At 57.3% G+C, this 11613-nt stretch overlaps 1 protein-coding gene across 2 annotated transcripts; it reads left to right on the forward strand.

The window, feature by feature from the left end:
* ZIC2 (Zic family member 2) lies at positions 4347 to 8986 on the forward strand. 2 transcript variants are annotated; one of them, XM_003357883.4, is made up of 3 exons: positions 4347 to 5446; positions 7214 to 7377; positions 7560 to 8986. In XM_003357883.4, the coding sequence occupies exons 1-3, from the start codon at positions 4375 to 4377 to the stop codon at positions 7920 to 7922; spliced, it is 1599 nt and encodes a 532-aa protein (XP_003357931.2). In that variant the 5' UTR covers positions 4347 to 4374; the 3' UTR covers positions 7923 to 8986. The 2 variants fall into 2 exon arrangements, with proteins under 2 accessions (XP_003357931.2, XP_020921524.1); XM_021065865.1 differs by having other exon boundaries at positions 7523 to 7696.

The following is an 11613-nucleotide window of genomic DNA, read 5'->3' on the forward strand; positions in this document are numbered from 1 at the left end:
CTGTGTGTATATGATGTGTTGCATTTGCATTGTTTTTATGTATATGTTCTCAAAATACTCATCATACTACAAAAGAAGCCAGTCAACCATTCACAGAGGCCCACAAACCACAATGAGGTGTTCAGTGAAAGAGTGCCCTGGTGTTTGATAGGATTTTCTGGGGTTTTTTGGAAGACATCGTGTATTCTCTATGGAATTGCCATTCTCTCCACTTGTGAGAAAGGACTCAAGCCCTGGCACCCACGGGCCCACCTGGCAGAGCCATCCATGTACAGCAAAGCCTGGAGAATCCATGGCCTAGCCCAGCACAGGCTCCATGAGATCTCCAAAGAACAATTTGGGGAAAACTTACAAAAAGGGGAAACTGTTTGCCTGATGGAGACACTTGTGGGAACTGAGGGTCTGACACTGCCATGGCGGGTCCTTCTCGAAACCTGTTGAAAAACTGAATTCAATCACAGGATGCGGAACAAAGCTTGGTCACTTTTTAAATTTTATTTATTTATTTTTAACTTAAATGTATTTTAGAGGCAATGACTCTGGAAGCCTTTGCAGGTTTTTGTTTGCTTTTTTTCCTCTTGCTTTCTTGCTCTTGCTTTCTCTTTCTCTGTCCTCTTTCCTTCCTTTAGAAAACACACACACAAACAACTATGTCTTGAGGCAAAGGGGTTTTGCAGTTTGTAGAGAAATAAAGCACTTCTCGGAGGGGACGGCGACGTGACTTTGAACTTGGCTCAGCTCCTCTGTGTCCTGCAGAGAGAGGAGAAATGGCCGGGAAAGAATAGCCAGGAGGGCCCAGCTCACGGGGGCTCCAGCGGGAATTAGGTGTCGGCCCCTCCAGAGGGCTGGGCGGCCTGAGAACCCAGCGCCAGAGAGCACCCAGTGGCACTGCCTTGAAACGCCTGGGCTGCAAAGAGAAATCAAAGAGAGAGAATGGGGCGAAGAGGAGCGGGGCTCAGGGGTGCAGAGGGAGCTAGAAAGTGGAAAGGGAGGAAAACTTCAAGTCCGATGGCTTGAGAGAAGGAAGGGAAGTGAGATTTGGGGACGTGCTGGATTGTTATTCTCAAGACCAGTCTCTAAGAAAAATATTTTCCTTTGGGAAAGCAGTTTCCTTTGGGAGTAAGCATTTCTAATTACCCCCCCAGATAAATTGATGAATAAAGAAAGTGTGAAAGACCGCAGTGAGCAGGGTTTGTTGTTGTTGTTTTTGAAACAGATTCACTGTAGCAGGGCAGCCTTTCTGCCTTGAGTCTTTCTCTCTCCCTCTCTCTCTCTCTCCAGTCTTTCTCTCTCTCTCCCCTCTGTTTAGGGGGGCAGTTTGACATTTGCCTCTCACCTGATATAGAAAGAAGTGTGTGGAAAAGAGAAGAATTTCCTCCTCTCCTAGAGAAAGCGAGAATCCCCAGCTTCCAGTGTTCCACCTTCTTGCCCCCCCTCCCCCCGCTCCGGGCAAGGAAGGGAGGGACAGCGGGAGGGCACAGGGCCCCCGATGCGAGGGGCTGCGGCCAGCTCCGACCTTCAGAGACCCGCTCAAGCCGGGAGAGGCTGCCGGTGCCGGCTCGGGAGAGCCTGGTTCAGCCAGCGATCGCTAGCTAGAGTCGTCTTCCCGCGTTTTTGTTGATTTCATTTCAACATGAAAATTTGAAATGCATATTGATTATTTTCTCTTCCTTGAATTTTATTTCAAATCCCAAAGGTTTATATGTATATATACACACACATATACAAAGCAGTTCCCCAGGTCAGCTAGGCGAAGACAGGAGCTGGCCTCAGGCCTTCCATTCACACCTCCACCGCCTCAGGGCCCGCCGTTCCCTCTCCGGTTACCTCGGGAGCCGGAGCGCAAGCTTTCGGCGGCGGTAAGACAGGAAGTGTCCATAGCGCCCAACAGGGGAACTGGGGGGCGGCCGCCAGCCCCAGGGCCCAGAGGCAGGCCCCGCGTGGCACAGTGAGCCGCTTCGAGGACCCGCCACCGCTCCTGTAGCAGGAGTGATAAATACCTTCTAGAAGGTTTAAGCTCTACCGGTCTGGAGATTTCTTCTCCAGAGGCTGTGGGCCTGACCCTCGGCCAAACTCCAGCCTGAGCCTGGCTTGGCCGCGCGCCTCGGGCGTCCCCACACCTTCCACGCCACCGAGGCAGAGGCCCGAGCTTCTGGGCATCTACCCCGAGGGTGACACTGTCTTTAAACGACTTCCAAACAACCCCCTCCTTCGCGGGGGCCGCTGCCCAGTGTTTACGGCTGTAATCAGAGCAGGACGCGAGCCGCGGGGGGAGCGGAGCACGCCGAGCTGCGGGTGGAGGCCACCGCCAGGGAGGGGGCGGCGTCTGGGTGAGGGTCCAGAGGGTGGGAGGAAGGGGTGCGCCTGGATTTCTCTAGTCGCCCCATCCTGCACCTGTATTTTCGATACCCCAGAACAAGTTGACAAAGTGTGTTTTGGGAGTAGGGTGCGCGTGGACAACGAGCTTGCCAACCCGTCAGGACACTGCCCCCCCATCCCGGTCCGCTCCCCCGGGAGCCCACCAAGCAGGACCCTGGGCCTGTAGCGTCCCGGTGCGCAGAACCTCCGGCCCCGCGGCTCGGAATGTGGCCATGTTCTCGAGCGACTAGCGGTGACCACTTTCGGTGCCCGCCGGGAGCGTCTCGGGTCCCTGCGGAGTCGGTGGCCTCTGTAGAAGGGCTCGAGCATAGGGTGCTGGCCCCTCCAGGCCCCGCCAAGGGCGCTGTGACCCCGCGGCCAGGGCCGGAGCTAGGCCGGCCGGCCGACTCCGAGGAGCGCCGCGGCCCGCCGGACGAAGATCCGCAGCGCCAGGCGCGCGGGCAGGAGCGGGAGGCTGGCAGGCCCGGCGGGCTGCCGCGATCAGCGGCGGCTGGGGCGGCGGGGAGTTTCGGGGGCGCTAGGGAGGAGGGGCGGGCCGGCCTTGGGGCGGGGGCGCTGGATTGACAGGGCCGCAGCGGCCAATGGCGGCGCCGGGAGGGCGGGCGAGGCGGGCGCCGTCGTTAAAGGGGCGGTGAGACCGGGAGGCCTGGCCTGGAGCGGGAGGGAAGGAGGACCGGGCGGGAGGCGCGGGGGCGAGGGGGGAGGGGAGAGGAAAAGGAAGAGACAAAAAATAAAAAATAAAAGGCTGCGGCGTCGGCGGCGCCCACTGAAATAAACAGAGTGGAGGCGGTGGCGAACCGAGCCCACCGCAGCCGAAGTGAGGAACCTACTTCGGCCTCTTCGCACTTGCTCGGGCCGCGGACTCTGCTCGGTCCTCGCCGGTGCGGCCGCCCACTCCCGGCCCAGCGCCAGGGGCCGACAGGCCAGAGGGAGGGAGCGAGCTAAAGAACACTTTTTTTATTGTTGTTATTGTTTTTCAGCCCAGCTTCCCCCCCTCCCCTCCCTTTGCCTGCCTTCTCCCCTCCCACACCCCCTTCCCCCCTCCTCCCCCGCCTCCTCCTCCCGCACAACTTAAAGAAAGAGGGAGCGGAGCGGCAGCTTCCTTCATCTGGGGGAATTCGTGCCCGCCGCAAGTTTACTACACGAGGCGCAGCCAATGCCAAGCGCGGAGGACGAGGAGGGCTAAATACCGCGGCTGAGGAGCCGAACAATACCCGCCGCGCACAGGGCGGTGCGAGTAGGGCCGGGGGAGGGAGCGGCCGACAGTGCGCCGAGGAGAGGGCGCCCGGCCTCTGTCCTCGGCCCCAGCACCCCGCCGCGGTCAGGTGGAGCCGCAGCCGCGCTGGGCCGGAGCACGAAGCGCGGATCTCTCCTCGGTCCTCTTCTCGTCCGCCTGCCTGGCCCGCGCACGACCGCCGCGCTCGGGCACTTCGGCTCCGCCGAGGCTGTGATTTCATTCTGCAGGCGCCGCTTGGCGCTGCCGGGCCCCGGGTCCGCAGGGCGTGCGAGTGAGTGAGTGTGTGCGTGCGCGCGCGAGTGCGCGCAGGGGTGGGGGCCGCGGCGCAGCGCTCGCCCCCCGTCGACCCCCCTCTCCGCTCTGTTCCCCACACCTCCCTCCCGCTCCCTCCTCCCGCCCGCCCTCCCCTGCCCTGCCCGCCCGCCCGCCCCCGCCGCAGCTCCTTTAATACACTTTGGTTCTCCGCCTGGCTTTGGACTCTTCTCCTCCACCTCCTCCTCCTCCTCCCGCGCCTCCTCCGCCGCCGCCTCCTCTTCCTCTCCGCGCCTTTGCTCCGCGCCCGGCCGCCCTAGGCAGATCCAGGCGGTGGCGGAGGCGGCGGGCGCAGGAGCGCAGCTCCCGGGGCTGAAGCCGCCACCACCGCCGCCGCCTGCACTCGGAGCCAGGCGGTGGCTGAACGCACCGCGCGCGGGGCAGGAGTGGGAGCCGAGGAGGCGCGGGGCTCGCCGGGGCCGGCGGGGCGGGTGGGCGCGCTGGCCATGCTCCTGGACGCGGGGCCGCAGTTCCCGGCCATCGGGGTGAGCAGCTTCGCGCGCCACCATCACCACTCGGCCGCGGCGGCGGCAGCGGCGGCCGCCGAGATGCAGGACCGCGAACTGAGCCTGGCGGCGGCGCAGAACGGCTTCGTGGACTCTGCGGCCGCGCACATGGGCGCCTTCAAGCTCAACCCGGGCGCGCACGAGCTGTCCCCGGGCCAGAGCTCGGCGTTCACGTCTCAGGGCCCCGGAGCCTATCCTGGGTCCGCCGCGGCCGCCGCTGCCGCTGCCGCTCTCGGGCCCCATGCCGCGCATGTCGGCTCCTACTCTGGGCCGCCCTTCAACTCTACCCGGGACTTCCTGTTCCGCAGCCGCGGCTTCGGCGATTCGGCGCCGGGCGGCGGGCAGCATGGGCTCTTCGGGCCGGGAGCGGGCGGCCTGCACCATGCGCACTCGGATGCGCAGGGCCATCTCCTCTTCCCCGGCCTCCCGGAGCAGCACGGGCCGCACAGCTCGCAGAATGTGCTCAACGGGCAGATGCGCCTTGGGCTGCCGGGCGAGGTGTTCGGGCGCTCGGAGCAGTACCGCCAGGTGGCCAGCCCGCGGACCGACCCCTACTCGGCGGCGCAGCTCCACAACCAATACGGCCCCATGAATATGAACATGGGTATGAACATGGCAGCGGCCGCGGCCCACCACCACCACCACCATCACCACCCCGGTGCCTTTTTCCGCTACATGCGGCAGCAGTGCATCAAGCAGGAGCTCATCTGCAAGTGGATCGATCCCGAGCAGCTGAGCAACCCCAAGAAGAGCTGCAACAAAACTTTCAGCACCATGCACGAGCTGGTGACCCACGTCTCCGTGGAGCACGTTGGCGGCCCGGAGCAGAGCAACCACGTCTGCTTCTGGGAGGAGTGTCCCCGCGAGGGCAAGCCCTTCAAGGCCAAATACAAACTGGTCAACCACATCCGTGTGCACACAGGCGAGAAACCCTTCCCCTGCCCCTTCCCGGGCTGCGGCAAGGTCTTCGCGCGCTCCGAGAACCTCAAGATCCACAAAAGGACCCACACAGGTAACCGCGGGTCGGGACAGGGTCGGGCGCAGAGGGGAGAGAGGCGGTGGTTGGTTGTCTGGGAGAAACGCGCCGACCGCCAGCCCCTGCCCTGGGATGAGAAATGTTTTTGTGTGTGCAAGAGAGCCAGCGGCTTGTTTTTGTTGGCGAATGAAAGAGTATTATTGGGCTGGGTTTTTCCATGTGCGGAAATTGAGTTTTAAATGATCATTATAACATCAAATGTATGCTTTGGGTGATGCAATTGCTTCGTTTGCTCAGCCTTGGTTAATAATTTCCGTCCTAAATAGAACGCACAAAATAAAACCGCTCTTCAACTGGGTGCCCGGGAAACGAGCCTAGAGAGGATTTTGCCAGCTTGTCTGAATGTGCTTTTCTGCTCAGGGTGTGTGTCTGCGTTTGAGTGGCTTCTTTTACTGGGGGTCTAAATGTCTACCCGGAGAGCTTCCCACTAAGGGAATCTTACGTGAGCAGAAGCTGTAAAGCGTTTCTCGTATTTAAAGCCCATCTCGAGGTGGTTCGCGGAGCCTTACGGTGGGTTCGCCTGCAGTTTGTGAAATTCTCTAATGGGCACCAGAGGGTGTGCGATTCCAAACTTGGACCGACAACCGGGTCAGCGAGAGCCGGGGGCAGCGCGGCCCCGCGGGGCAATCGCGTGAGAAGAGAGCGCCGAGAACGAACGCGCCTCTCGCCTCATAGATTATTCATCTATGACCAGGTCCCAGCCAAAATCGTGCCAGACGATTTCCTAAAAGAAAGCCAAATGTTTTAGCAACTTCCCCCGTCAATATTTACTCCGAAGTGGGGATGCGCCAGCGGCCTATTGTTCTCTTCCGGGAAGGGAGGGAGCCGAGGTGCGAGACAAGATTTTAACAAGGTTTAAAATTTGAGAAATTTATTTGCATGAAATGCTCCCTTTTGAGTCCTATGTCTGAGCGGATGTCTTTAAAAAACAATTTAGGTGCTAATGGAATTTAACGTTAAGTGGTCCCCTTTCCAAGTGGAACAATGTTTGAGTTCTCACACCTCTAAATGACTCCAAGCATTTGGAATTCTGGCAACAGGATGCAGGGACCGCCAGAAAATTAAACAGGGAGATTTTGAAAGCCTTCACTGATGCCCCCAACCCCCACAGCCCAGCCTGCGCCTCCCTGCAAAACGCTCGACGCTGCCTTATCGCTAATATTTATCTCCTCCCCAACTTATCTTTAAAAGACTGGACGTGAGTCTAGAGTTATGGTTAATTCAATTTGCAGAATTTTGGATTAAAAAAAAAAAAAAACTGGCTCAGTCGCCATCCACAGCACAATCCCCAAACAACACACAGCAACTCCAAATGTAATTGCCTACTGGCCCCAGAGAGAAGCCGACAGCAGCCCAGCCGCCTGTGTGATTTTGATAATGCCCCAAATATTTTGTCATAATAACAGCTTCTCCATGGCGAGACCAACTTGTTAGAAGCTGCGAATCCAAGAAGCCCCATAGAAAGGCAGGCAGAGCCGGGTGCTACCCCAGATTTCATCACAAATTTGAGAAAATGCGCTTGAGTCTGTAGGAAAAGTAAAATGTGCAATAAATGAGCAGGACTGTCAGGTGGGAAGGCGGTTCATTCCGACTTGGTTCTGCCACTGAGAGCATCCGCCTTGTGGAAGGGAGCCAAGCCCTTCTCGCCCCTCTTTCCTCTCCCTGAGGCCTGCCCTCCAGGGTGGGTAGAGCTTCCGAGGGGCCCCGGACCTCGGCTGCAAGCGCCCGCGTTTGTGTCCGCAGGGGAGAAGCCGTTCCAGTGTGAGTTCGAGGGCTGCGACCGGCGCTTCGCCAACAGCAGCGACAGGAAGAAGCATATGCACGTCCACACCTCCGATAAGCCCTATCTGTGCAAGATGTGCGACAAGTCCTACACGCACCCCAGCTCGCTGCGGAAACACATGAAGGTACCACCGGGGAGGCCAGGAGGAAGGCGAGGCGGCGGCCCGCGGCGGGCTCCTCACCGGCCTGGGAAGGCGAGGGTTCCCCGGGCCACTTCTGGGGGTGCTCCTCCCGGGGACCCGGCCCCACAGCAGCTGCACTCACACCCAGTCCCCTTTGGTCTCCCCTCCCGGCTTTTGTCTTGCAGGTCCATGAGTCCTCCCCGCAGGGCTCCGAGTCCTCCCCGGCCGCCAGCTCCGGCTACGAGTCGTCCACGCCCCCGGGGCTGGTGTCCCCCAGCGCCGAGCCCCAGAGCAGCTCCAACCTTTCCCCGGCGGCAGCGGCGGCGGCGGCGGCGGCGGCAGCAGCGGCGGCAGCGGCGGCGGTGTCCGCGGTGCATCGGGGCGGAGGCTCGAGTGGCGGCGGCGCGGGCGGCGGCTCCGGTGGAGGCAGCGGCGGCGGGGGCGGCGGCGGGGCGGGCGGCGGGGGCGGCGGCGGCTCTGGCGGGGGCAGCGGGACGGCCGGGGGCCACAGCAGCCTCTCCTCCAACTTCAATGAATGGTACGTGTGAGGGGCCGGGGCCTCTCTCCCTCTCCCGGTCCCCGCCCTGGCGCAGCAGCCTTCCCGGTGGCGGGATCGTGTTGTTAAAATTATGAATCTGATTTTTATGATGACGAAAATGATTTTACCAGCAGAAGGATTTTTAAAAGTTTTTTTTTTAATAATCTAGGCATGAAAAGCAAAAGTATCCCTTCCAGAGTCTCTGAAGCTAAAAATATAAAATAAGAAAAAAATAAGAAAATAAAAACCCATAAAAATATTGAACCAACCCCCCCATGCCTCTTCCCCTAGGCCCGCTTTCCTTCCCACCCCTTTCCCAGCCCTCTGACCAACTGTGTACATAGCGGACTCCTCCTTCCTTCTCCGAGGTGGTTTTAATGGCTTCTTGGTGTATAGAAGTTTGTCCATTTGTAATTCTCCGGATTGCGTTCCTCCTGCCTTTCTTCCCTTCCCCAAGTGATGGCTTTTTCTTTTCTCTTTTTAGTTTCCCCAGTTTCTTTTTAAGTAATGTGGAAGAAAATGGTTTATTTTGTATTGTGGTATTGAATATTGTGTTCCTTTTTACAAGGCAACTTGATTGTAAACTTCATGCAACTATAGACTGGAAAAAACAAGCCGTGCCAAAGTCTCCCTTCTGTTTCTTCAACACACCGATCCACAGCACACACATTACACACCACCACCACCAACGCTTGTGAATGTATTTTTCTGTTAGCTGGGTTTACATGTGATGTTTTAGTGCTTTTGCAAGTTCAATTTGTTAGTTCCTGTATGAAAGATTGTGGGGGAAAATAAACGTCGTGCCGTTAGCTTTTTCCGTAATAACACCCTTCCTTCTGTAAATACCCGTTACCATATTTATCCATTTGTAATTAAATTATGGTATTAACTTGCTACAGAGGAAACAATATTTATAAAGAATGTTTCTTAACTATAAATATGTACAATTGTGGGCATAAACTGTTTCAGATTTTTTATTTGAAGGTTTTAAGTGGTTTGATCATTTCTTGTGATATGTTTTGAGAGTAATGCATACAGAAATATAATAAAATGTGTTGAAACTGCATGAACATACTATTTTTTCTAGCAAAGTTATTCAAGAAAATGGGAAGGAGGCAGCTGAGGGCTGACATGGGTCTGGATCAGGCCTGAATGAGGGGGAGGCACCACCTCGCATTCTGAGGAGGAAGGTGTACGCCTAGAAACTGGGCCAAACTGCCCCTTTGGCAGAAAGTCTCAAAATTATTTTCTATGTCCTTTGTCTCAGAGCTGTGGGTAAATTAAATCTTTGGAAAGCCCCTGTGAGGAATGGTGGCAGGAACCTTCAGAGTTTCTAATGGCTCCATTATCTGAGGGGATGCCTTTCTTTCAGCTATTTTGGACTGGGTTTAAGAGCACTAAACATTTCCTTATTCTTTGTTTTCCCTCTCTTCGGCTCCCTTTCCTCTCCCTCCCTCTGAAAAGCTGAGGTACAGTAATTTTTAATTGCACATTTAAAACGGAGCTGAGTACTTTGTTTTTGAACTTGGCTCAATGATTACAGTTTAAGGGCCCCCTTCTACTAAAAGTTTCTTCTTGACATTTTAAACAGAGAGCTTGCTCCAGGAATCCTGCTTATCCACCCAGCTGCTGCTCACCAATAAACAGGACAGTGAGAGGAGAAGGTGACAAATAGGTTACATTCTGATTTAGGAAAGCAACGAACCGTCAGCCCCGTCAGCCGCAAAGGAAAGAGAACCTCTTTGAGGATTCAGTGAAATCAAATAGAGTCAGATACACAGGCGAAAATAGCCCGGTGGAAGGGGCGAAGGATCCACCGCCGGTTTTCTCTACGACTTGCAGCCTCGCTACCATCCTCTGCAAGTTGAGCAGTGTTTTCAAACACGAGGCTCAAAGGAAGAAGGCAAAAAATCGTTTTGATAATCAAAGGGTAGGAGTGCGGGTTTCTTTCTAAATCTCTGAGCCATCAAGACATCTGCATCTTCCTGAGTGTCCCTGGCCCTGGCAGCCCCAGAGTCACCCTCCAGTGGTGAAAAGATCTGGACAGCGGCGGCGCAACCCCGCAGGCTCGCCTAGCAGGCGGGCAGGGCTCTAACCGCGGAGGAAGCCCTTGGCGCGCGTGGCCGCGGCGGCTGCCGATTCTCTCCTTCCCCTTCGCCCAGGTCTGAGCCGCAGGGCCAAGGCAGGCCAGGCAGAGGGCCGCTGGTGGAGAAGGGCAACCGTGACCTCGAGGAGGCCACGCTACCTATTCAATGGGAGGGAAGGACTCCAGCCCCGGGGCGGTGTGTGTGTGTGTGTGTGTGTGTGTGTGTGTGTGTGTCCCAGAGGGTGAGAGTCGCCGCCGGGCTAGCCCTCCCCAGCGGCGCAGCCAACTGCCTAAGAGCCAGCTCCTGAAGCAATCAACCCCCTATTAAAATCAAATTTATAACCCCTAATAATATTAAGGAAAATTATTAAAATAATTGGCATATGTTACCGATCCTTAGGAGATTTCATTGAGCGCATTATAAGCTGGAAGGAAAACGTGTAGCGTTTTCCAACGCCCCCCAACCCCGGGGGAGGGGACGCAGGAAGCAGACCAAATATTCCTTATAACTTGTGCAAGAATGAGATGCTCTATTCTAAATATTTTAAACTTTTTATCCCCTTGGTGGAAATGATTGGCTTTGAGACACCTCCCAAACCTAAGGAGGAAGCTGGGAGGTGGGGACCTGCGATTTGGGTATTTACTCAGGGCCTTGGGGCTTTGCTTCTCATTGGCGGCGAGAAGCAAGACAAGAAGAGGACGCGCTTACGGCCTGGAGCTGGCTGGCTGGCTTTCCTGATCTGAAGGTCGGAGAGCTACCCGAGGCCCCTTCCCCTCAGGGGGCGCAGATCCTGGTTTCCAGCAGGAAATAGAAATGGAAGGGGTCCGGCGTCAGGAGGACTACAGCCCGGGAGCGGTCTCCTAGGCCACCCTCGGAGGTGAGGGGCTCAGGGGACCTGCTTTCCACCAGAACGTCTCCCGGTTCACCAGCCCTCGCGTCCCACCGCTTTGTCGTACAAGTCAGGGACCCGAAGGTGTGGCCCAGTCTCCGCCTTTCACTTCGGCTCTAAGAGTCCCGAAGACAGGATGGGGGCGGGGGAGATGGCGACAGCGTGAGAGCATCAAAGATGTCAGGACCGCTCCACTTAGAAGGCGCGGGGGCAGGCGGGCCAAGATCCTGCGCGGGGATGAGGTGTCTGAGCCTGCCGGCGGTGGGTGTGTGTGCAGGCGTCCCCCCTCCCCTGCCTAAACGGACCGAAGCTAACCTGCCCTTGCCTTGCCTCCAGAACCGCCAAGCTGAGACCATTCTTCGCCTCCCTTAGGGGAAGCAGAGCAGCGCGGTGGCTCGCAGCCCTCAGGGAGGCCGACTGCCAGACTGGTGGATGATTGCGGCCGGTCATCGCCGTCAACTTGAACTTCAGAGTTCCCAGGCTCGCTCCCTTCCCGCTCCGCTCCATCCACCACCGAATAACTCCCCTCAACACGAGAGTCGCTTTATCCAGAGGCAGCTGGAGCCCCCTCGGGAGGCCCATCATTATTATTATTAATTATCGTGATCCTCGCTGCATTATTAATGACCACAGTGATAACTGGCATCGGTATCAGTATCTCCCCGTTCAGTGATGTTCCCGGAAGTCCCTGGCGGGGGGCGGGGGAGGAGGTCACTCCGGGAGCA

The sequence above is a fragment of the Sus scrofa genome, chromosome 11 (assembly GCF_000003025.6).
Source record: "Sus scrofa isolate TJ Tabasco breed Duroc chromosome 11, Sscrofa11.1, whole genome shotgun sequence".
NCBI classification, from domain to species: domain Eukaryota; kingdom Metazoa; phylum Chordata; class Mammalia; order Artiodactyla; family Suidae; genus Sus; species Sus scrofa.